Here is a 26,926-nt window from a genome sequence, read left to right as displayed (position 1 = left end):
GCTTGCCACTTGTTCCCAAGCTGGATAGTCCCTGTGTGTCGAGTCGGGTGCCACATCGTTTGCTCCTTCGACATAACTCCAGTAGCCATGGCCAAGCAGGTACTAATGCATCTTGTACGACCAAGATGCGTAGTTGCTTCTGTCAAGCTTTTCAGTCAGAAGTGAGCTTCCCATTCCTCTGTCCATAGTACTTACTGTCTTTTTCTTCTCTGAAAGCGAATATCTTCAACTCTGTTTTGTCACAAACTTTTCTTGTCGGCTGCAGAGGACTTCAACCCTCGTGCTCTGATACCATGTAAAAGAATACGTTATGCGGAAGCGTGTTGCGTAAACACAGAGTATACAGTTCGGAGGAATAAGACAGTTAGGTAAAACATAGAAAACATAGAGATGGAGATAGAGAGAGGGAGAGACAGAGACAGAGACAGAGTAGACAACTCAAACCTATTTCAAAATAATAGTTCTCTATACATACACAGTGCTTAGTGAGCACATTATATACCAACCCTGACAAACGGGCTGACGCAAGTACTGACAGTACTTGAATGCTCATAAATGAGCCAACTACACAAACTCCCAAAATTATTCCTTTACGAGGAAAAACGCTCTAATGACCTCTTTGGTTTTCACACCAATGCAGCCCTGTTGTGCGTACTTTTTCACGCACCTAGTCTACGCACTGGGTTACGTTGTGTACTTCGCACCGAATGTTGAGCTTGTCTCTCAACAATCTTGTATGGTATGTTGTCCCCGAACTATACCGGTAGCCAGAGATCTTTGACCATGAGCATGTCCCTCATCTTCTACTTCCACACTAGGTAGTTGGAGCCGGTGAGCTTCAACATGCCGCTGAATGAATCTTCCATTTCGTTCATTGTTCGCTCTAATACTAGATTGAGCGGAATAACGCTCGGCCACAACTGAGCCTCAAACACTTAATGGAAGAACAAATTGGAAATGGAGTCTAATACACTTACACGAAAGAGACGATGCAGGATGTTTACGTGGGAAACCCTAATAGGGAAAAACCACTAGAACCCACAGACTCTAACTATCACTATATGAGAAAGGAGGTACAACAGGAGACTAAGAGGCAACAACCTTGAGCTCTATGTCTTCGCCAACCGGCGGTTACAAACAGAAACTTCCTTTGTATGTCTCTCTCTCTCTCTCTCTCTCTCTCAGTGTGTACAACGATGGCAACGATAATAACCTACAACTCACAATATTTTTCTCTCTATACATAAAGTGATTGCCCTTAGTCATATTTATACTTATATGACTTTTGGGCTATTTACAAATATAGCATCGATAGGCTCATCATGAAACATATTTACACATATATCCTTGAATCCGGTTCGCACTGGATCCATCCAGATTCACTTGATCTGGTTTCCGAGTCTCATCAGAATCCCTTCCGGATCCGGTTCCTTTATCCGGTTCATCCGAATTGGTCCTCTTGACCCTCATCCGGATCCCATTCGGAGGGATTGAGATCCCAACATATCTCATGTTAAATCTAGAAGAAATTTTCTTTGCTAATTAAAACCCCAAATACTTGCAATTATTTAAATAATCTTTAAGTGTTCAAATTGAAACTACAAATACCTCTAAATTTTATTGTATTAGAATGTTCCAAAATTTTGGTTTCAAATGATTTCAATAAATTCTAGAAAAAATCTATTTTTCAAATTCACTCGAGGAAGTACATTTATCCAAATCTACATTTCACATAAGAGTATTTCTGTGCTGCATCTAGTTGATACATTCATAACCTTTTGATGAGTAAAAAATCAGCACTTTACCCCTAATCTTAATATGTAGTTAGTGTATTTCACAGTTAGATTGCTTTGTCACATTTACTCGTTCATTCCCTTGGAATGGATCAATTGAATTCCATGCATGTATTTATCCGCTCATATATTTATCATTGGTTACAATGGGCATTTTCCCCTTGCATACACAGAACAAATATATCTTCATTCAGCTAGCACCATTAATTTGCTTTGGAACTATACCCTCATGGTTTTGCCATTCAATAGCCTCATTCACCATCCCCGCACTGAAGAAAGTAGGAGTGGAAGGGCTGGATACTAATGTATCTGGGTAGAGGTATCTTCACTAGTACATCGTGCAAAGTATTCACTAAATATTTCCAAAGCAAGGGAACCATCCACGATGGTAGGAGAAATGCCCTTCATCTGTCAATGGCAAGGGTGGCGAGATTGTGGTCCACAAAGGTGGAGCCTAATTGCATGAAAGATTGAAATTGCCAATCTATTGTAACCCCTTTGCAATGTCCTAGTTGGGAGCTCACTTGTGTTGCCCTTGATTAACTTGTAACATGAGTACGAGTGATGGGGCTAAGGAAAGTTGTGATTGTTCTTTGTTAATGAGCTTGTGTAGTTGTATTATTTTCCTTCACCAACTTCTCCCTGTGTTTCTTGAGTTCTAACAAGAACAACCCCAAGCATCATTGGTCTTCATATTCCATTACCTTGTATAATGGGTCAAAACCCATGGTTAAAGAGGCAATTATGTTTCCTATATCATTAACAAACTGTACAGTGAAAAACATACACTCCCAAATTCCACTCCTTGATGACACAATTGGGCAAATTCTTTTTTCTAAATGTATGCATGCATATTTGTCTACCTCAATATCTACTTGGTGTAACGACTACCGCAGTCGGCTTATCCAACAGCATAGGCACATCGTATTGATATATGTCCATATATGAGGACCTTATGATAAATCCATCCTCCGATACGTGTAAAAACTGTCCCTTATAGTGGGCCATCTTCCATGTTCTTTCATTATTCAATTTGATACATCAGCTCTGATCATTATTAGATGAAGACATCCAATCTATATTGTAACAAGGGTAGTGCATTTATGTTTATGCCACGTGACTTGAAACAATGTTGTGTTTTACCAACAATGATCATCTCCATGTTCAGGAAGTTGTTTTGATGACATAAGTGCCGACCTTGAGTACTTTCAGATAGGCATCTCCCAAACTCATTGGATACGAGTGTTCGAGATTCGGAATAATGCATTGGTGATTCTTTGAGCAGCTAACATGTCTTCCTTAATTATATCATGGGGAACCGATTTTCTCTTTAGCATGCAGGCAATCATTGAGACCAAAGGTCTCTCCAAATCTTACCAGTTATTTGCCTTGAAAAGACTTGGTCCCCATGTTTCTGATAAGTGTCACTATGACAAGTCTATCAAATAGCCACAATTTAGCTTCTGGATATTGAATTGTATATGTAAACATTTTCTTTCAAAAGCACGAGAAAGTCTAGGCTAGGCATCCTCCCATGAGGAGACCGAGGCGTTATGAATGTTACACTTAGGTATGTGTACAACCATGTGTATGCCACCTTTTCCTGTCCCAAAAAGATTTCGTTACCCATGCTTGAGTGGTGTTAAATACCATCACTTTCGTTTTATATAAGCTTACCAAGAATCTATTGTTGAGGCATTTAGTAGTCTTTGTAGTCCCTCTAGAGAATTGGATATCAGTGCAATATCATCAAAATACAGTAATATTTGTATGGCTATACCTGCTAGGCATACTCTTGAACCACCAAATCTCTCTATGTAATCTAGTACCTCATTTGTATAGAGACCAAGAGAGTGGGTGATAGAGAGACTAATAATAACTTGAGTTTTTTCATGCTTGATGTACTTTGTGTAATTTGAGTCCATGAGTGCAATTTGTGGATTGTGCTCTATATTTTGGTAAAGCAGATTACCTTCTTAATTATTTTATCTTCACAAAATTCTGAATGGTTGCTCATCCAGTACTCTCTCCTATAGCCAAGAGAGCCTTATTTTGTTGAAGTTAAAGTATAAAGATGTCTTATAAAGGACCATATAGTTCACATTCACACAATATTTAATGTCAATTGTCAGTGCAATTGATTTCTTGTGTCATTATTTGAATGTGATAAAATAGAACTCCCTGCTTGGAAATTTGACCGCTTCAAAACTATGATAGCATATTATTGCAAATAGGATAGAAGTCAAAGGTTTATCCAACATGATCCATGTGCACCGCATTCCCTTCATGTCGCTGAATATCATAGCCTCTAAGTTGATTCAAAGAAAGCATGCTCTTATATGAATCAAGCGGTATTTGTATAGCATGGCACCAAGTCAATATTAAATAGGCATGTAGGCTTCTCACCCATGGAATATACATGTGATGATAAAAAAGTTGTACACTTCTCAACCATGTTAATATGCATGTGATTGCAAAAAATTCCTAAAAGATCTTTGATCCCTATTTGATACATTTCTAGGTCTTGGTACATTGAAGCACAGATTGATAAAGCAAAAATCGTTACAAAGTTTGAAAGTTAGAAACTAACGTTGTCGAGGTTTTCCTCGCGGATGCGTGGAATGAGGCGGGACCTCAGGGGTCCTGTACCGAAGAGCAAGAGAGAAAGGACAAGAGACCCACTACGTGCGAACGTAGATTCACAGGGACACGGCCCTTCGACACAAAGACGCGAGTGGGACAGCGACACAGAGAGACACGAATGTATGTATGTATTAACAAAGACAACAACAAGAGCACGGAAGCAACAAAAACACGAAGTCGGTTACAACCGAACAGGCCGGCGAACAGATGCCGATGCCTGTTCGTAAACACACAGAAAGACAGGAGCAGGTTGGAGGTGCTGCCGGAAGCACTCGGGCATTCCTCAGCGCAGCGCGAGCCTCCCGAAACTTGCACAGAAGGAAGCTATGGAGGTTGCTAACCAGAGAGAGAGAGAAGCCTTCGCAAGCAAACCGACAGCACTTCGTCCTCGACTCTCCGCGATGCCTCTCCCCTCCTTGTCTCCCTCCTTTTATAGGCAAGGAAGGAGCCATTTCCTATTAACTTCCTACCTACCGAGGATCTTCTATGTACAACATAAGGCGCACGTGTATGAAGAGCCGGTTCCTATGCTCCGGTGCACCGATTCCGCTTGTGGACGGGTTTCTTCACGACATCCGCCCCCACCTAACCGTGCATCCACCGGCATGCGCCAAATTGAGTTGGGACGGAGAAAACCGGTCCAGCCTTCATTCCCCGCTCGTCGGTTCTTCCTCGGTTTCGGATCGTTCGTCGTCGCGGTCCACGTCAACCGGATCCGGCTCGTCGTCGTGACGCTTCTTGAACGCTTTGATCTGCTTCCCCGCTATCGGTATCGCCATTCTCGTACCGTCGAGTTCCGCCAGATGGTACGTCCCGTTGTCGTTGGCGCTTTGTACCACGTAAGGCCCGAACCACCTTCTTGCGAACTTCCGTGTCGCTCGGTGCTGGTTGTCGAGGCTGCTGTCGTAGACTAGCACCCAGTCGCCTTCCTCGATCTTCTTCGGTCGGAGCCGGTGCGTCCGGTCGAACTGGGCTTTGTTCCTCGTCCTGGCCATCCGAAGCTTTTCCGCAGCTTGCTTCACGTCCTCCGGTCTTCGCTCGAGCTGTCGTATGCGCGCCGTCAACAGTTCCTCCCGGCTCATCTCGTCTCTCCATTCCACGGTTGCCCATGAGGAGATCGTACGTTCCATCGGCATGATCGGCTTTTGCCCAAACATGAGCTCTGCCGGCATGAATCCGGTTACCGAACTGTGCGTAGTTCGGTCCGCCCACAACGCGTAAGGCAGCAGCCGCGGCCAGTTCCCGACTTGACCTCCGCATGCCCGAACTAACGCCTTGACGATCGGCCCGTGTCCGCGCTCCACCTTCCCATTCGCCTCCGGATTATACGCAGTGGTAAGCGAGAGCTTGACTCCTAGCCGGTCGAACAGCTCCTCGGCCTCTTCGGAGTCCAACTCCCCGCAATCAGCCATGATCTTCCTGACGCACCCGTACCGGCATATCACGTCCTCAATCAGGAACCGACATACGGCCGCGGTCGTTTTGTTCTGAAGGGCTCGGCCTTCTACCTGGTTCGTCAGATGTTCCCGAGCTAGGACCAGATACCGCATCTGTCCTACTCCCATCAGCATCGTCACCAGGTCTACCATCCATTTGAAGTGGATGGTCGGAGGGTACGTAGGGTGAAGCTCGTCCCGATGTTGGACTACGGAGTGCATCTGACAGCTCTCGCAAGTCGTCACGAACCGATGCACGTCCCAGTACAGTCCCGGCCACCAGTACTTCCCCTTTATCTTCTCGAACGTGGCCCACGTTCCACGGTGTCCAGCCCAGGGGCTGTCGTGGTAGGCCGTCAGCAGCTCCTCCTATTCTTCCTTCATCGCCACCACCCGGAGCGGGACGCCGTTCCTCTTCTTCGGGTGCTTCCATAAGTATCCGTCCCGGAGAAAGAATCGGTAAGCTTTCTTCCGGATCCGGTTGGCCTCGTCCTTCGTCCATGACGCATCCGTCGTCATTGTCCTAAAAAATCCACCGATCTGGAGCCACTCGCCGTCGTACCTGCTCTCGTTGAAGCCGTTAAGTGCCGGAGTGCTCGTCCCATCGGTCGTCACGTACGCCGCCTCGAAGAAGTCCACACCGACATCTTCGTCCTTCGAAACCATGCCGCCCTCGTCATCAAACCTCGCCCTCGAAAGCATTTCGGCCATGGTGTTGTCCTTTCCGGAAATGTGCCATATTTCTGGGTCCAGGGACTTGATGTACGCTATCCACCTGAGCATCGCCAGGTTCGGTGTCGCGCATCCGGAAACCATGCTGAGAATTGGCAGGCAATCCGTCTCGATAATCACTTCCGTCCCGAACAGGTAGTCTTGGTCGGCCTTTACTGCCGAAACGATACCCCAGAGTTCGCGTTTAACCTGGGCGTACCCTCGCTGTCGCTCACTGAGGACCTTCGCGCCGAATCGGATCGGGAACCGAATGCCGTCCCCATCTTCTTGGTTGACGACCCATCCGATCCCGGTCGGACTCGTATCCACCGTTATGTATACCGGGGTACCCTTCTCGTAGACAGCCTTCCGGAGCGCCGGTACTGCCGCAAGAGCTTCCTTCAGCTTCCAGACTGACTCCGTGTGCTCGTCTCGCCACTCGAATTTTCGCCCCTTTTTCAGCAACCCGTATAGCGGCTCCGCAACGTGGGCGTAATGCGGGATCCATATGTGGTAGAATGCGCATGCCCCCAGGAACCTCCGAACTTCCGTAACCGAGCTACAGTCGGTCTTCATCGCGGAGATGGCTTCTACCTTTGCCGGAGACGGCTTCCGGCCATATGGTCCACATAGGTGTCCGACCACCAGGATTTCCGATTGCCCGAAGGCCGATTTCTCCCCGGAGAAGGTGAGCCTCGCATCCTCTAGCCTTTGTAGCACCTTCTCGCAGTCGTCGATGTGTGTCGCCACGAATCGCCGGCATCCGTCCGGCCCGACTGTCTCGTCCTTCTCTTCCACCGGGCACCCCTTGATCGGGATGTCGTCTAGAAACGACATGGTGATGTCCGGGATGCAATCCCTCAGTACCTTGTTCATTGCATTCACCATGTGGGCTACTAAGTTGGTCCCTCCTTGTGGCAGGGTACACATTCGCACCAGGCCGAGGGGAGTTCGCATTGTCGTAATGTCTCTGCTCTCCATGGCTAGCTGGAACTGGTCGTACCCCGAGTACAGATCACCGACCGAGTAAATTGACCTTCCGGCGAAGGCCTCTGCGAACTCGTCTATGGTCGGTCCGATTCCTGCGTTCCGAATGGTCACTCTGTTGACCGGCTGCAGGTCTTGAATGAAGCGCAATGTTCCGTTTTTCTTTGGTACGGTAAACCATCGGTTCGAGTATGGGGCACTCGACGGTTCGAGAATGCCCATATCGACTTTTTGCCTCAATAGCTCCATCAACTTCGGGATGTGAGCTCTCGGTACTGGAATCGGCTTGAGATTCCACGGCACATGTGGTACCGTGAATATCACCATCGGCTCTACAATCGTCGGGTCTACGCACCCGATCTCTTCCGGCGAAAACGCGAAGGTTTTCCCGTGCCTTCCGAGCATTCTCCGAAACCGGTCTTCCTCCGCCGGCAGTAGGAACCCGCCCCCACCGATCTTGAGCTCCCGGAGCATCCCGTCGGTGAAGGTGTGTCCTATGCAGGCCAGATCTCGTAAACTGGGGTCCGACGCAACCCCTTTGATTCGGGACTCGCTGCCCTCCGGTAAGGTTGCCGCGACGGGCCTTACCTTCCGGTCCACAGTCTTGTACTTCGTGCTAACTCGGGCCGTCCGATCCGACCCGAGCCCCCGACTGAAGTTCGCGATGACTTTGTACATCTCTTCGGAACATACCGGTATCGTCCGGTCTTCGTTAAGGTCTTCTCCGGCTACCTCCCCCAACATTCCCAAGGTGTCATCGAAGGAGACCGCCTCCACGGCTCCGCTGATTTCCTCGTCCAGGCCGAGAACTCCGCACGCTCGAAGTCGCACTTCCGCCCTTGTCTTTTCTCGGCCGTCGATGTCGACTATCATACACCCTCCGTTGTTGGAGAAGCAGAATTTCCTAGTTATCGTACAGGGTTCCTTCGGTTTCGGTTCTATCGTACAGTCGTGGGGTCTTTCTCGAGTGTTCGGGCTGTCTCGGCCCCACGCCTTGGCAGCTCTCTCTAAAAATCCTCCCGGTTCTCGCCACCGAGGGATTCGCGGTTTCTCTCGTGGTTCGGCCGCACCGTCAGAAATTGGACCGAATGGCGCCCGTCCTGGCTTTTGACCCTCGCGTAGGCCGAACCGTTGTCTAGCACCTTGGTCTCCATCCGCGCCGCCGTGATGTATGGTTCACCTAATATGATCGGGTGCGAGGACGTCTCCTGTACGAAGAAGTGCTGGTCAATCTCGACGTCGCCGATCTTGACACGCACGTTCGGGCAGGCCCCATGCAGTTCCTCGGTGGCACGCGTCGCCGCCCGTATCTTCCACCCGTGCTTGGTGTTGATCGGCCATTTTCCCTTCTTATAGAAGTCCATGGACATCAGGTTTATTTCCGAACCGTGGTCCACTAGTGCCACCACCGGTTCCTGAACATCTCCGATCATTACCGGGGTCTCCGTGGTCGCTCGGGCCCAGTGTGGCCTCGAATAGTGGCTCTCTGCCCACTCATCTTCTAGTGCCATGTCGTCGATGCGCGTCGTCCGCACCTCCACCGGTCTTTCCGGTTCTGTCTCCGTCGACAGCCTCTTTCGTTTCACCAAGTCCACAATGAAGTCGTGGAACTCCTTCTTGGCGATCCCTAGCACCTCCCGCAATGACAGCTCCACTTTGCTGTCGAGGATTCGTTCTTCTACGACCTTTCGTAGGTCCGTAGTCCTTTCTATTTCCGTCCCCAATCGGTATCCGCCCTTCCTGGGGTTATCTTGTGAGCTGGGCCCACCGGCATCGTTCCGTCGCTGCCCGAACCGGGTCTCGTACCGTTGTGAGGGCCCGGCCGCTCCGGCTTTCCCCACTCGTTTGTTTTCTACCAAAGCCTCGTAGTTCCGGCAAGCGGCTTCTACGAAGCCCGTCTTCTCCTCGACCGGATCGCTCAACCCGGTTACTTCCCGGACCCGTCTCTCAGCGCGGTCCGCTTCGTCTTTCCTTAACCGTGCGCCGGCCAGGCCTTCCAGCATTGCCGACCAGAATCCGTCTTTGCTCTCCTTTCGGGCCTCGCTGCCCCCGACCCGAATGCCGGCCGACGCCGAGTAGTGGATGGCCTCCACGTGTCGGGCCGCTGCCTCTTCCATCAGTCTCTTCATACCTCCTCGCCCGTCGTTTCGGTTTAGGGCCCTCCTAGTGTCGCCGGCGTGCACCCGGCCTTCCCACAGGTACACCACCCGGTTCCTCAATGCCTCTGCGAAATCGCCGCAGTCCTTCCGAATGTGGCCGACCTCGTCGCACCACATGCACCTGTTCCCTGCTGCCGGCCGTCGGTCACGAGCCGGTTCGCCGCCTTCCCTTCGAGTCTGGGCGATCTGGAGATCCTTTATCGCCAGCGTCAACTCCTCCAGCGCTGCTCCTCCGGACGAGCCATTGACCATGCCAGTCGAAGCCGGACCGGTTTCGAGTCATTCCCGAGTTTCTTCCCTTCGCCCTTGCGGTGCCGGTTCAAGCCTCCTTGCTGTGACAGAGCCCGCACCGGCCGCCCCGTTGTCAGCCCATTCCCGCCGTTTGTCGAAACGGCCACAGACTCTCTTAACCGCAGCCCAGTCGGTCGTCAGCCCGTCTTCGGTTTCCAGCAAGGAGTCGACTTGATCCCGGTCCCGCTCGTCCACCGACTTGACGAACAGTAGGACCCGGCTCGTATCCCGAACGGTTTGGTCAAGCGCCGAAAGGCGCGCAAAGCGTTCTTCGAACTCCCGGAGGAGTGTCGATGCGTTTCTTCCCTTGCCGGGGGACTCCACCCATTCCATGAAGTCTCGTTTCGAAAGCCGGAGCGCGTCGTCCAGCTCGTATTTTTCTAGGAGTCGGCCTTCGAACTCCTCCCAGGTACGGCTCTCCGCCCGCACCTCGAGCACCTCCGCATGGATGCTCGGCATCGTCACTCGAGGAAACCCGGCAAGACGCCTCTCTTCCGGAATGTCCCGCATCAGCATTTCTGCCCCGTAGGACACCAAATACTTCGTGGCATCCTTTCTGCTGAACCGGCCGATCGTACCGACGACCGCCTCAATGGCTCTGTCGAGGGCGCCGGTGCCCTCGCGTGCACTCAATATCCGATCCACGGCTGCAGCCATGGCCTCTGCAAGATCCGACCCCTTCATCTTCTGCTCTTCTGCCGCCTCCTTCACGTTGGGTTCACCAAGATGTCGAGGTTTTCCTCGCGGATGCGTGGAATGAGGCGGGACCTCAGGGGTCCTGTACCGAAGAGCAAGAGAGAAAGGACAAGAGACCCACTACGTGCGAACGTAGATTCACAGGGACACGGCCCTTCGACACAAAGACGCGAGTGGGACAACGACACAGAGAGACACGAATGTATGTATGTATTAACAAAGACAACAACAAGAACACGGAAGCAACAAAAACACGAAGTCGGTTACAACCGAACAGGCCGGCGAATAGATGCCGATGCCTGTTCGTAAACACACAGAAAGACAGGAGCAGGTTGGAGGTGCTGCCGGAAGCACTCGGGCGTTCCTCAGTGCAGCGCGAGCCTCCTGAAACCGGCACAGAAGGAAGCTATGGAGTTTGCGAACCAGAGAGAGAGAGAAGCCTTCGCACGCAAACCGACAGCACTTCGTCCTCGACTCTCCGCGATGCCTCTCCCCTCCTTGTCTCCCTCCTTTTATAGGCAAGGAAGGAGCCGTTTCCTATTAACTTCCTACCTACCGAGGATCTTCTATGTACAACATAAGGCGCACGTGTATGAAGAGCCGGTTCCTACGCTCCAGTGCACCGATTCCGCTTGTGGACGGGTTTCTTCACGACAACGTGTTAGGCATGTAATGAGGTATCACACTTGTTTCTGTCTTCAAAAGGCAACAATGGAATAGCAATGCAATTATTTGTGCAATTCACATGATGAGCATATGCCAAGAATTTGTTTTCAAAATTATCTCAATGATTACTATCATCTCCTAAAATTGACACTTGATATACAACTAGGAAACTTCTCGTATGAGCTCAACACCGATGCAATATACTTCAGGTGTTGGGTTAAGAAGACCGTTTAATCCATATATATTCCAAACCATAGTATTAACCATACGTACCATATGTGCGTTTGCATTTGCGAATGTTTCAATCATTCAAGTATGGTAAACACCCTCAAAGTATGGTCAATACCATACTTTTGTATTCATCATTTATTATAAGGTAAATTTTTTTCAAGGTAAGAAGGTCAAGGTAAAAAGTGTTAAAAAAAACACAAGAATGCTTTGATAACATATGCATTTGTATAAAAAAGAATGTTTGTCAATGCACTCGAATGTATTACGTACTATGTTCCAAACCTCTTGATTATGAAACGTAGTAAAGAAAAAATGGTTTTGATTTCAAATAAAGTCAATATTTAAAATGTGGAACACCTATCACTAGAGCCAACCTCTTTTCCTAGTCCTAAACATAAATTTAATAAAAATTATTAACTATAGTTGCAACTCTTCTTTTGCTTGCGAATAGTCTAGGTTGTGAATAAAATGGTCAAATTCAAGGATGGGGAAAATGGTCTAGATTGTGAATAAAAGCTATTACGACAGGATATTACGATTCTTCTTCTGTTCCATTGGAGCTTCCAGACTAACAAATTACTCTCCCCCTTGGATGTTATCACATTAACCAAATGTCAATAAAAAGATTTTCCCCATGAAATTATAATTGGGTTGTTCATGTTAGTAGTTCTCATTGTCTCCTAGAAGAGCACCATTCTGAATTGCAGATTAACCAAAACTTATAGATCAATTACGTCCATTGAAGCAAGAGCTGGCTAAAGCAAATGAAGATCAAGATTCCCTAAGATATGTAGACATAAACACACTATAGCATGTTTTTTTCTAGAAATATTTACAGAAACCACAAACAAATCAAGAAAAAAAGGACACAACAGAAAATGGTAATGGCAGAAAATTTGAAGGGTTTAGGGTTTACGACCCAAAAACATGTAGAAGAATGGGGTTGTGCAAGATTTTGAGTTTCTTGTGTATGAAATTTGGGAGTAGAAAGATTTACCACTAATATCTCGAAAAAACCATATTGTTTTATCTCATTCTATTCTACCGTCTTAAACTAAATGGTTTGAACAATGTAATCATGAGTGAATGATTACATTTCTATATGTAATCATGAGTGTTGGTAAATTTTTATATGTTGAATGGGCAAGAATATGACACAGAGCACATATGCCGATTTATTAGATCCTGTTGTTTAGCCTGCATACTAGAAGTGGTCTTTGTTAATAGCTTGAACTCCTACTTTGTGCAAGATGACAGGAAATCTCTACTAGTTTATAAAATAGAAAAATATTACGATAATTTGGAGCATAATCATTACATTGATATATTTGAAAAGAGGAAAGTAAAATATCTCCTAGTGCACAATAATGTGAGTAGGTGTATTTAAACAATAAACCCTAAACCTAAACCTTATGCAAATGCTTGGTTAGGGCACAAATGCTCGGTTTTGTTGCATAAATTTGATTGATTCTTTTAGGGCACAAAGTGTGTCTCGGTTAAAGAACAATGGCTTAAAACCTGTGAGTGCTAGGGGAAAGTTAATCCTTGATGATGGTAGGAAAAGTGGATTTTTAGAAGAATGTACCAAGTTCACGGACAAAAGAGATATTGATAAAGATGAAAGCCACTCGAAGAAAGCCAGGTTTGGAGCTTGATGGAATGCTAAAATCTTGCCTATCTTGTGATTCATATTTTCTAATGGGCAAATTTTTGGTTGTCCCAAGAGTTAATTGATGTATTAGTGGTTTCACATTTACCATGGAAATGACGCCAGAGTTGTACAAACAACTATCTTAACAATGATGCCTACATAAGTTAGAGTGATATTCAACTGATCTGTATTTGTTTGTGTCTGGTGGTCCAAGCAATGGTAATGAGGAGGTAGAGGTAGAGGTATGGGGCATACACTCCTAACTTTATTTGGAAGAAGAAAAACAACTCATTTTGTAGGAGAAATGTCAACTTGGTGTTTGAGGGATATACCCATGTTGGTATACATATACTATTATACATAATTGTACTTAAATGATGGAGTAGCTAGTAGATTCTTTTTATTAAATGTAGTAAAGATTTGACCGATGGATTATAGACTTGTTAGGGATGTAATATATCACATTAGGAATGAGCTGTAAGAATTTGAGCAATGTAACCCATGCAAGATAATGTAAGAATATGATGAGATGTAAGAATTGGCTTTTAATAGTTTAAATTTTAGGAATAAGTCCAATGTGTTTATAAATCTCTAAGATGCATGGGCCGTAACATCCTCAACCAAACCAATCCTTGGCACATGAATTTCTCTCTTAATCATAATCTCAAATTTGACATTATATAATAAAGCTCGTGAACCGTAAGAGTTATACTCACTTTCATATGTATTACATTATGTTAATTTTCTTTTTGGGTGTCCTAGACCAGTTCAATTTAACCTCCAAAAACAATTATACAACACATCTTTCTCTCATTCACTTATAAAGAGATTCGTGTTGAGAGCTTCAATTCAAGGTTTCACTAATGTTCTAGTATGTGATTGGGATTCCTAACTAATTGAAGCATTTTTTTCTCATTTTATGTGCTTATGTACATCGTTTAACTCATTAAGTGGTAGATTAAGCCACATTATGGTTGAAACTAGTTTCTTTGTCAAGATAGTTAAGGGAGGTCTAATACCCTATTTTTGATAACTCGAGAGTACTTGTCAACCATTCTTGATAGTTTAAACTTGATAACGATGTACAATTTGGCAAATGATGCAGCATACCTAGAAGAGACACATTTAATAAGAGAAAGACATTGTACACTTGATTTAAATCTACAAATAACGATGATTAATATTGGTTATAAAACAAGACACTTATTCTAGAAGAGACACATTTAATAAGAGAAAGACATTGTACACTTGATTTAAATCCACCAATAACCGTGATTAATATTGGTTATAAAACAAGACACTTATTCTTAGTTGCAAAAGCCCATCTAAGTTCATAGGAGGAATATTCAAAACTTTACAAGAAATATTGAAAGTAGACCTTTCTATTTAAACCCACGTAGCAAGATATAATTTAGCCTAGTGGGAAGGACCTTTTTCCTTCACAATGCAACTTACATAACCAGGCAACTTGAGTACTCCCATCACCTTCATCGTAGATGGTACGCTTGAGATGGAACTTCTTAGCTATGTTTTCGTCTGTCAAACCTCCATTTTTCACCAACATGGATGCCAAGCACTTTTGCCACTCGTTGGAAGCACACTCTAGTTTACTTAGAAATATATCCTTTTTTGAGTCAAAATGACTTTGTATCATAGGATATTGATTTGCTAGTTTGAGGTGGGGTGTCCAATTAGGAATCAAGGAGCTTGCAAGCGGTACCATAGAGGAAATACCAAGTCTAGCAGCTATAGTCAAAACATGAAACAAACCATTGATATATGGAAGAGCTTTGTCCAAAAACTCTGAATGAGACTCTGACAAAGAGGTGAGGGTGATGCCATGTTGGTTTTCCACTGGGTGTGGCAATTTTTTATCCTCACAGTATAACTGGATTCTTATAATTTGCCCTCCTAGTGTTCGAGGCACCCATGTCAAAAGTCCCTCAAATGTGGATTCGGGAAATTTAAATGTGAGTAGGGCGACACGAGGGAGGTGCTTCTCAACCTCATTTTCTAAAGCCATTTTCAATAGCTTACTTATAGAATTATCAATCTTGCTGATAACATCATTCCTCATATCTTGAAGTTCTCTATGCATTTCACGTAGCTCCTTGATCATTTGATCCATCTTATCGTGTAACTTGAGGACTTCATTGTGAGTGGCATCCATTTTATGATGTAAACTTAAAAGTAACTTTACCATAACCTTACTAGACTGTACCTCTCTTGCCTCTTCTAATGTTAATTGATCTTCTTGCATGAGGCCATTTTCAAAGCTAGTCATAATCACTTTTTCATAACTTTGATATTTCCTAGATTCATCAACATATTCATCATTCACCAACAATGAATTCTCCACCTCCACCTCAAACCATTTCTTAGATGATTTTAGGACCTCCCCATAATACTCTAACCCCAATAGATCAATTAAATCATTTGATAGAGGATTAGGCATATCTGTAGTTCGTTTCCAATCATATGATTCTTTCTCGCCTTGCTCAAGCTTTTTTGTTAATTGCTTCTTCAAATAAGTTACTTTCACGCATTGATCTTCTCTACGTCGCACCATTGATGGATAGAGTAAGCAATCAGGCCGGATTACGCTCTCGATCAACTTAACCCCTTGGCAACCGGTAGGTTGTGCGCATATTGTAATCAAGTTGTTGATGATACTCTTTTGCACAAAAGCTAAGGTACTTAGCATGTCTTGCTGTGTATTATTTTGAGCCCGAATTAGCACATCTATGACATGGTTTGATTTTGCTTGGCAGAACATGACAATGATCTCGCTCTTTGGAAAACAAATGGATATGAAACCTTTGCCGAGTGTGATGGAAGCATTATCATGCTTAGATTGGAAAGCATTGCTAAATAATGCCTGAATTCTTGGAAACAAGCCGGGTGTAAGAAATGTGAGGTTTTTGTCCTGACACTCTAACCTTCTGCCCATATACACAAATGTAACATTATCATTGATTCGAGTCCATTGGGGTTGTTCAATATCTACCTTTGGCAATATGGCTGGGATAAAGATGAGATCTGCATATCTTTTGGGGATTGTGCAACATAGGTGCATGGCTTCCATTAAGTCTACTAGTAATGAGCCCTTCATATTACATTTGGCAATGGATTCAAACTCTTGCTCTAGGAAATGTCGAGGCATGCATCCTTTGTCAAATCCAACGATATCCTTTGATACTCCAGATGTTGGGAAACCAATGAGGCTTCCTATAATTTGATTGCAAAACCAATTGGGATCGAGAACAATGTGTTTGAATCCACTTACGTAGATGATGTTACCGAACTCATTCAAAGACATGGCGATTGCATTTAATTTAGCTTTGTCATCATTATTGCAGATTTTGCTGAAATCCTCCCACGTAATGATTCGTTCATTTGTGGTCTTCCAATAATTCAAGAGGTTTTTGCTTACTTGTGTGCAGAGGTCGTAGAGCTCAATACCTTGGAGCACATCCTTGGCAATGTCGAAAATATGCTCTGCTACAGGTTTGACGGAATCCTTGTTTCTTGCATCCACATCAAAAGGAGAGTCGACAATGTCAATCACCCTTTTGAATTCTGATCGAAGTGAATTGATCGAATCTGAGAGAGAGCTTGAGACCGACTTCATCTGGTCTGCTCTTGTCAATACCAGGATTACTTTGAGAGGAATGATGGATTGAGGGCTTTTGGAGGCGAGGAATTTGAGCCAGTACCTAAAGCTTGCGACGAAGTCTGTCTCTTTTTTCCTTTGTCCTCTTTTGTTACTTTGGCTATCCATGGCACTCCAAACGAACATGAACATGGATGGGAAGTGATAAGAGCTGGTTCCTATGTCTGGGAACATGCAGTCGTGGAATGCGTGAAACTCTTGCTGGCCTGCCATGTCCCACAATGACACTCTAATTCCCTCTTTTTTGATGGCTTGCACCTCAATTCCTTTTGTGCGTTCTCCAGTAAACAGGGCTTTTAACCTATCTCTCTTGCGTCCATACATGGAGCGCATGGTGGATACAAGCGTAGTCTTTCCTGCGCCAAACAAAATGCAGTGCAAGAGTAAGTTAGTGTAGTGTGTGTTTATCCTCATCAATCGGATTTTCAATATTTGAGAGTGTTCTGTTTTTACCTGCAAATGGATCTCCGCAGATGAACAATCGGATGGACGTCGCAGGCACTCGCTTCAATTCTGTTCCTCCACAGCTGCGCCTCGATGGCCATCCGCTCTTGTTTTGTAGTGGCGCCATCTCTGAAATCGAACATCATATCTCTGCTCCCCCATTCCCAAGGTCGATGCTCTTCTTCAGGACCATATGACCAACAATAACGTATGTTCCGGTCATTCTGCCATTGGGTTGTATCGATCAGGAAGAGGTTCTCAACATTGACTAGGAAGAGCTTCTTAATTAGCACATCATCAGAATCAGCAGCTGCATGATGTTGTTGAGAGGTTGAGGATGAATTGAGGTTCAGTAGAGCTTCTCTGGATTTCTCGACCGCTTCTCTGACCTCCTCCAATGTCCACTTCGTGTGGATTTGTTTGTGAGGGGGTGGGAGGAGGTGAGGCTTCTCCATGGAAAGGAAGAAAATGAATTGAATGTGTGGAGGGAATGAATGAAAGAACAGAAAAGAATGGAATGTGAAGGGAAAGTTATGAATGATAAATGGAAATAATAAATGAAAATGTTAGTGTTCGCCATACATACTTTCCATTGACATAATCATCAATCAAATTAAGTTTGGCGATCAACATAACAATTCTCAAAACAATACAAAAGTCAAACACATTCTGTGTGTGTGTGTGTGTGTCTCTCTCTCTCTTCTCATTTTGGACCCCACTTAGTTATAAAAATAAAGGTTTCTCGTCCACTCGGTCCACCACACCTATCAATTTTTGTGGACTTTCAAGATTTCCTGTTTCATTTCTTTATTAGCGTTTTTAATAAAAAAATGCGCTTTTAAATGTCAAACAACAAAACAATTTCACTATGAATGAGTCAAGAAGCATTCAATTGCTTTTACATGGCCATTTTTTGTGGCTTTTGGAATCTTTGTCTTACTTCATGTTTTGTATTTACATTTAACATAAAGTCAAAACACCTTGACCCTCTCGGGGAGGGAAGAGTTCCATATCCTGCTCTTGGTTTTATCTACAAAGACCAAATCGACAGCTACATGGTTCCATTTGTTGGCACACTTCTCCCGATGCAAGCATAAATGTCTCCCCAAGCGAGTTGAGTAGTCAAAGAAACCGCGTGATTTACCATGTCCGTCCCTCCACGTATGTTCTGCAGGATCCCATTCTAAACACTCAAGTTCCTTGCCTTCAACTATATACAAGATCCAATCCTCCTCAACCTCATCGACTGATGGGTTCACCTTCCATTTCTTACTGTCTCGTGCCACAATTCTAATCGGGGACCAACGAGCACCTGCAACTATAGATCCCAACTGGATGATCTTCCCATTCTTTCCTGTACCCTTGGCATTGATAACTTTTCCAGCATCATCACATTGTGCGAACCATTCACCCTCTTCCCCATTACTAATAGGAACAGAGTAAAGAACTTTAACGACTATATCAAGCATCTTCCTACCATTTCTGAACTTTCTCGCATCTTCATATAATTTATCCCAATTACTAGGTGACAATTGTAGTTTGGGGTGTTGTGTTTCAAGATGTCGTGTACATTTCATACCTTAATTTTAAAGGATAGGTAATATCACCCACATGTACTCATACAATTCTCTAAACTCTAATTGAATTTTCCCTTATTCTCAATATCAATCCTAGATTGGAAATAAATACCTTTTGTATATTGAAAATTGACATAAATCATTGGGAGTCCCATAGTGCGTAAAATTCGTGTTTGTCTAGCATAACATTCGTTTCCCAATGTTGGAAAACGAATGCGAATGTTATTGAAACATTCTTGTGTTTTTTCCCATTTTTGAAAGGTTTTATTTTGCTATTTTTTCTTTTCCTAGGTTTATTTAACTCATAATAAACAGTTCATCCAAAAGTATGGTATTTATCATTCTTTGAGGGTGTTTATCTTACTCGAATGATTGAAACATTCGCGAAGCAAATGCACGTATAGTACGTATGGTTCATACCATGATTGGGACTACAAAAAAAAGTGTTTTGTTGAATTTTTCTTCAATGCAATAAGTTTGAGTTGTAACAAGGCAACTACCAAACAAATTCTATATATGACTACTCAACCAAGCATAACAACTCCCCTCAAAAGAATCTTGAGAGGGCACAGAGTGCTATTGAGCTCTTTTGCAAGGCATCGGGAGCGTCCATTAATTGGAAGAAGTCCAAGGGTTTTTGGATCAGCTTGGAGCCCGAGCCTGTTTGGAAGCCAAATGTTGAATTCAAATGGATTGCAAATGGGGAAGCCACTAGGTATCTGGGAACGTGGATTGGGGTAGATATCGACAAGGGAATTCAGCTGCAACATATTCAAAGCAAAATCTATGACAAAATTCACAACTGGTCAGGGATGAACTTATCATTGGCTGGCAGGATCATAGTAGCTAACCATGTGCTTTTGTCCACATTATGGCATGCAGTTTCAGTGTGGATGTTTGACAAGCAAGCTATTCGTACTGTTAAAGCGTGTATTAGGGGATTTCTTTGGGCTGGGATGAGGAAAGACAATGCAGCAGCCAAAGTATCATGGTCTACATTGATTCTTCCCAAGAGTAAGGGGGGTTTAGGATTGGTTGACCCTGGATTGCAGAGTCAGGCATTGTTATGTAAGATATTGGTAAGAAGCTTGCTACCCGGTGATGAGTTATGGAAAACATTGATACATAATAGGAGCATTCTATGGAGTCCAAGACTGGGTGGGCAATGGAAGTCACACAAAGCGTGGCCTTTTCGCATGGACTTAAAATTGAGGAAATCTAACCGATTGGCTGATCGTACTTGTATGTCAGTGATGCAGGCGTGGAGTATGCTTCGTGGGCATCTAAGTCGGAATCGTCCAAGTACTAGTGCTGAATGGATGCGCCAACCCCTATTGTGGAACGAGACCGTGCAATCGCCAGAAGGAATGATGCTTGGACAAAGCAAGCGCATGCCATGGGCTATATTGCATTGTCTAGGGATACACTCAGTGGCTGATTGGTTGCGGTTGTCCGGCAATAATCGTGATCAATTATATGAAGACATGGGAAAGGTCAGAAATGGCAGAAAGATGATTGACGTAGTCAATATAGTTGTCTCCTCGCTTCCTATTGGTAATGAGGAAGAGGGTGAATGGTTTGGACAATGTGATGGTACCGGAAATATTATCAATGTCAGGGGTCTAGGAAAGAGTGGGAAGACCGTCCTGATGGGATTAGTAGATGAAAGTGCAGGCTGGTACCCTATTAGAATTGTGGCAAGACACGAAAAGAAATGGAAGGTGAATCCACCAGTCGAAGAGGTCGAGGAGGCTTGGATCTTGTACGTGGTTGAAGGTAAGCCTCTCTAGTGCGTAGAATGGGATCCCGCTGAATATAGGTGGAAGGGAGAACAAGCTAAATCACTAGGTTTCTTCGAATACTCGACGCGCTTGGGGAGAAAGTTAGGTTCGTATCGTGAGAAATGTGCCAACAAGTGAACCCATGCAGCTATCGATTCAGTCTTCGTGGATAGAACCATGAGCAAGATATGGAACTCATCCCTTCCCGAGCGGATCAAAGTGTTTTTCTGGTTAATCACCCACCGGGCTGTTCCAACGGGAGAGTGGCTTGGGAATAGAGGCGGCATGAGTGGTTGCAAGGCGTGTAGTGTGAGCGTGGAGGACATCGCTCATTGTTTGTGGTGCTGCCCACGAGCGCAAGAAATCTGGCTAAGGAGCTTAAGAATCTTGGCTCGTTTTGGGGTTGAGGTTCATGTATCGAGCGCAGCAATCACTTGGCTGGCCACTAAATTGGCCTCGTGGTTTCAAGGGTGGAATGGAAACAGTCCTTCTTTAATGGTGAAGCAAGGATCTGTGCAACTAGCAACGCAAGGAGGTTTATTCTTCTTACAGGAACGCTACGTGGACATATGGGTATTAGTGGTCGGCCTTACGGTCTGGCAAGTGTGGGTATCTCGGTGCAAGGAGACCCTCGCAGGTAAACGAACCCCACCGGCTGAGAATTTAATGATGATCTGGTTTAATCTTATTTCTACGTTGCGAGGTGAGTGAAGAAGCTAGAGCTTGATTCCTTCGGAAATGGAGCGGTTCGTCGATGCTGCAGATAATGGATGGTAAAGTGAAGTGGAATTATCAACCACCGTGGTGGTTGTTCCCTCCAAGTGTTCCTAACATCTAGATGGGTGATGCCATGAGGAGCGAATGGAGGACATCTATGCTGAATTCTGTTTTGTATGAGGCTCACGTGGAGATTATGTGTTCGAGTAATGTTATACACATAGAATGGTGTGGTGTTTTGGAGTTGTTTTTTTATGTTGTTTCATCTACACATTGTTTTCCTTTGACATGCAAGATGTCTTGTAAGATATGAGTTGTAAATGATTCCTTTGTACATTCTTAACTAATAGAAGTAGATGTTTTTTGGAAAAAAAAAAAAAAAACAACTCCCCTCAAAAGAATGCACAAAACATAAAATTGACAATGATGATAAATTTGTGATTTTAATGTTCTGTTATATCAACATTTTTTCATGAATTTTAAGAATAGTTTTATTTATTGCAAGCATTAAGTTCATAGGTAATATCCTATGACAACTTGGGGTAGTCATCATAGTTCAAATCTAGCTTACTTGGTATCTTAATTTAAATCAATAGCTCACAAACATTTAGTAAATTCTTGTTATATTGAGAAATGTTGATGATGTTCACTTTTTTTTTATTACTGTTCACTTTTTTATTATACTAATGTTTCCTTTTTGCAGTGAAGCATTAGTTGTGAAATTTTGATAAGCACGGAATACTGTTTACACAAAGTTTTCAAGGAAAGCCGATACATGTGACAAAGACAGTTGTTGTGAAGTGTGTTACATGTGTGTTGAAAAGTGTTGGGTCTCTATTCATAAATGGAGATAGAGGGTCAAAAAAATGATATTAGAATGATGATGCTATTGGTGATACACACACATGAATGAACCCAAACCATATTTCTACTTTATATTTAAAAGTGATTACAATTACCGAGGTTCTTTTCTTCCTCACTTCCTTAATCCCATTGATCTCTCCCTAGTCTAAGATCACAAAATGCCTTGCAAAAGACCCTGACAAACGAGTCACATTGAGTTCAAAATTTGCATTTCACTACGAGAGGTCCATAAACATAAAAAGAATGTGTAAGGGGAGAATGCATTTGTTTTTTTTTCCAAAAAAAACTCCTTCCATTAGTTATAAAATTTTATATATGAGACGATTATGTACAAATCGTTGTAGGGACGCGATAGTTCCATCTTATGTGGATGCCCACTGACTCAAGAAAGGGAGAGGACGACCATTGTTGGATGAAGGTTATTCGTGTCTTTCAACTCCATCGGAGCCACCTTGGAGGTCATCATATTGGCTCTTTAGAGTGGCTAAAATTTCACTCCATATCTCTTGCAGTAACCTTATTGGATGCGCAATTTGGTTGGAGAAGACTCGTCTACACCGTTGTTTCCATAGAATCCAAACAGTTATTGCGCTGACCAATTCCAACACCTCTTGAGATTTGTCATTAAGAGGAGTGGAGTGGACATTGCCGCTAGAGGAGAAAAAGACCTCTTGTGCTTTTATCACCGAAGTCATCCCCTCCTCCGGATGTTTGTATCTGCCAACTGCGGTCTGCCATGATAGCCAACATATATTTCCCCACTTGATTGAGCCTTGCACATGGCATAATTACAACAAGCGGCCAACCCCCTGCCATATTCGATGAGACGTTTGGCAGTCCCACAGAGCGTGTCATATTGATTTTATTGCATGTGGGCACTCTACACAATTAGGAGAGCTAAAGTTCCCACGTTGCCATGCTCCCACCGGTAGGGACTTATGTATTAATAGCCATTGGAAGGTGGTAATTCGCCTCGCGTATTGTTGTTTCCAGATTTTCTGCCAAAACATGGTGATTATTGTGGGAGGAACTTGAAATGTGTGCAAGATGTTCGCAGCAACTGGCTCTCGGGCGGTTTGAGAATGCATTTGTTATGGATGTGGTTTCACATGATGTGTCATTGGCAATATGACACCATATTGCACCTAGGGATTGTTTTGAAGAGGATATTACGTGTGGATGTAGGAAATGTTAAAATCCTTATGGAAACAAGTGGATCATCATGATTCAATCATATAAGAAATGCAACGAAAGAATATCGGGAAAGATCATATATCTTAAAGGTAATGAAACAATGCATATAATCTGAATTCCTAATAAGTATTTATTGAACACTCCACTTTGCCAATTCCTTTCTCATTGAGATCATTCAAGGGATTTTAACCAACATATATATATGACATTGTCAATGACATGGGAGCAAATGGGTGACAATCATTCGTAGCCACCTATTGCAATATGATGAAATCCTTATTAACTAATCTAATTCTTAATTAAGGAAACAATTTTGCACTAATTACCTAATTCAAATAACGAAATCACAATACCGATCAATACTAGGGAATTCAACCCTAAATCTTTAAAAGGAAATCTTAGATGGTGAAGTGCATGATTACATCTTGGGAGAGAAACAAATGGAAACAAGGGTTGCTAGTGAAAGGGATGTACCATGAGTTGGGAACGTTGTTGCAAAGTTACACACATGCATGGGAAAGTGGAGCACATCCACAAGGGATTGGAACAATGATTTTGGATCGGCAAGTCTTCGTGGGTACGATTATGTTGGAGGATGTCAATGTTTCTCAAAGAAATAGATTTATTATCCTGGAACTCTAGTGCGAATGTAAGGTTTACTTTAATTGCGACTCTCACGAAGATTTTAATTTCAAATAAAGTCAATATTTAAAATGTTGAACACCTATCATTAGAGCCAACCTCTTTTCCTAGTCCTAAACATAAATTTAATAACAAGTATTAAACAGTAACTACTCAAATAAGATCTCAAAGAGTAACAAATCAACTGTTGAGCCCTAATACTTCGAAGTTATATGCAGTTCATGCAGCTTTCTGATGAATTTGGTTCTCAAAATGAAACACGAGCACAAATCATACATGTACTCCATTTAGTCAAGACTATGAAATATTTGTATTATTCACAAATCATATCATCTACAGAAAATAAAAGAGAAAAAAACATTAGAACAAGTTCTCAAGTTCATGAAAAATTTCAGTACAGCAACTATAAAAATCTTTTACAAAAACATCAACAAAGCGACAAATACTAGAAATTTTGTGGTTTTCCTTGCTGTTTTTCACCATGATGCCTATTTCTAACCAAAAGTACACCTTCAGATACAGTACAAAATACAAGCAATATTTAACCAGCATAGGGAAGCATTAGGCTAGTAAATCATTTATCTTCAATTTGCAGCCAAACTAATTGAGTGAATTGATGACCATACCTTGCTCACTGAACACATACTTTTAATCTATCAAGCTTAAGGCAAGGACCATGGTAACATCCATATCTTGTGACAGAGTTACATATCTACTGGTAGCAGAACTTGGTGTAGGATAGTTAATTCATTTGTTTGTGAAAATCAAGAAAGAGAAACATGTTGTTCAAATATATTGCTTCATACTCGTAGAACAAATTGTACTAGCCATGTTGGCTTTGCAGAGAGGCTTCTCATCGGCTTACCTCTACTGAAGCCTTCTCATGATCAATCTCGACGGGTGAAATGGTCACCTGAATAAAAATGTGCATTATAAGCAATACCTGTAATGAGCCAAGGACCCATAACAAGTAAAATAACTCACCATCTACAAGTCAGTATTTATAAAACATACAAAGCAACTTGAAGAGACAGGAAACGGCCTTTGTTATGTTATATGGTAAAAAAATTGTCCCTTCTCCATGTCTAGACCTCGATGACTTTGCAAAAGCTTAGGTTAGAATTGTGGAAAATAAGGACCCTGGTCACAGCTCCAGGTTGCCATTAAAATGCACCAGAGTCGAGTGAACACCACAATTTGAAAATGTTTCTGATAATCATCCGAAGTACCACAACAGCTTTCATCCTCCTACAACTCCAAAAACAAAACAAAGAATGAATCATCCAGGGGGCAAACTCCATAAAAATCACTATCTTTGAAACAAATACAAACTCTCGAGAAAACTTTGTATAGGACAGATTGTATGTGCCCAACCTGGCTTCTAATTACAGAAATCGTAAGGAGCATAAGTTCCACTCAGAATAAAAAGATATCTGTCATTGGCATTAATTTTAATCCTGAACATATGATTTGGTAATTCTGAGCATTTCCCCTAACATTTGCCAAGAGAGCTTGTGAACGATTATCCAAACTGGGCAATATTGCATACGCTCTTTGTTTCAATCTCAATCGCATGAATCCCCATTTACTTCTATCCCATGAGACTCCATTCATATTCGTAAGGTTCGCTGCCAGAATAATTCAGGAATGGAAATTTATGCTTTTAAGGTTATTTGAAATACAAGATATATACTTTGAAAAATCAATTCAGCAAAAAGCTCTGTACCTGATTCATAGTTTAGGCATAAGCCAAAAACCCAGAACTCTAGTGTGACTGTTATTATGCTCATAGTTTCTTCAAGCATGGCCTCTTTCTCTAAACGTGCCTTTTTAATAAGGCGAAAAGAGTGACGTACCATATTACAAAACCCTGTACGCTGTATCGGATATAAGCCTGTATAATATACTTGAGATGCTTAGATCTCATTCACAGGATTTCAATAGTCAACATAGTTGATATTCAAGCCTCAAACTTGAGCCCCTGGAGCTTTGATTTTTCCATAGGCAGTCGTTCACCAAGTGCATGTTCATTTGCTGTATTTGCAATGCATGGCTCTGACTGACCATTAGTGCAACATGTAGTGTTAACAGAGTGTTCATTAGTTATTTTTCTTTTTGTCCCAATGGTTGTTGGTGAAATAGCCAAAGTTTCTACGATTCTTGGCTCCATCTCTGCTCTTTGATCAGCATCTGCTTTAATGTCATTCAAAAGCTTACCATTTCCTTGTTGATGCTCATGATCAGGTATCATGTGCTTCAAGCTTTCTTGTTCTTTGTTGAAAAAGTATCCAATGGCATTCTTGTTGAAGAAATGTCAGCTCTTTCATTTGCAACTTTTCAATTCTGTCCATTGGGTACAGGCTTCACAATGTTGAACCTAACATGGTGGACACCTTGACCTTGGTCAGCACTACAAGAAGAACCATTAGCACCATTCAATTGTATTTTTGCTGAACACGAACTCCAGACACATGAAGTCTTATAGGCATTTTTTGCACTAATACTCTCACATTGTGTATTAGGAGATAATATTACAGGCTTAGATTTGCCTACCTACCTAGGCATATTGTCAAATACTGAAGGGACACATGAGGAAAATTGTTCTTATCTTGTAGTATGCAAAGCCTAGGCTCAAAAATTTTCATACTGTTAGTATTGTTGGTAAATATGAGGGAGAACACCATAGGACTCTTGTACAAATAGTGTAAGAAAACAAGGGAAGTGACCTATTTTCCATATGGGCACCTACCTATGAATTTAGAGTTTTGCC

General features: G+C 43.2%; 2 protein-coding genes and 1 long non-coding RNA gene across 4 annotated transcripts in view; all 3 read right to left on the bottom strand.

Moving 5' to 3' along the window:
- The window catches only part of LOC147865912 (uncharacterized), a 39,993-nt gene extending 26,874 nt beyond the window's left edge, over positions 1-13,119 (bottom strand). Inside the window, exon 1 of the long non-coding RNA XR_015529451.1 lies at positions 13,017-13,119. This is a non-coding gene — a long non-coding RNA (uncharacterized LOC147865912). The remainder of the gene's footprint in view (positions 1-13,016) is intronic.
- Positions 13,120-14,486: 1,367 nt separating this feature from the next.
- Positions 14,487-26,926, bottom strand: part of LOC147865910 (protein TORNADO 1-like) — a 44,803-nt gene continuing 32,363 nt past the window's right edge. Inside the window, exon 2 of the mRNA XM_087316239.1 lies at positions 14,487-17,293. Within this exon, the coding sequence (XP_087172365.1) occupies positions 14,676-17,293 (2,618 nt within the window). The 3' untranslated portion in view covers positions 14,487-14,675. The remainder of the gene's footprint in view (positions 17,294-26,926) is intronic.
- UBP25 (ubiquitin-specific protease 25) overlaps positions 24,927-26,926 on the bottom strand; it is a 47,238-nt gene continuing 45,238 nt past the window's right edge. The window contains exons 10-11 of one of the 2 annotated variants that reach the window (XM_087316244.1): positions 25,171-25,784; positions 24,927-25,069 (exon numbers count right to left, since the gene is read on the bottom strand). The gene's annotated coding sequence lies outside the window, so the exon portion shown is untranslated. Of the gene's footprint in view, positions 25,785-26,926 lie in introns of both variants that reach the window. The other variant, XM_087316242.1, reaches the window with a different exon arrangement.

This window comes from Azolla caroliniana, unplaced genomic scaffold, assembly GCF_043228905.1.
Source record: "Azolla caroliniana isolate FFs.n. ecotype wild unplaced genomic scaffold, voAzoCaro1.0.p SCAF_3, whole genome shotgun sequence".
Classification (NCBI taxonomy): Eukaryota; Viridiplantae; Streptophyta; class Polypodiopsida; order Salviniales; family Salviniaceae; genus Azolla; species Azolla caroliniana.
Note: the sequence above shows the minus strand (reverse complement) of the source record. Positions and strands in the feature narration are given on the sequence as shown.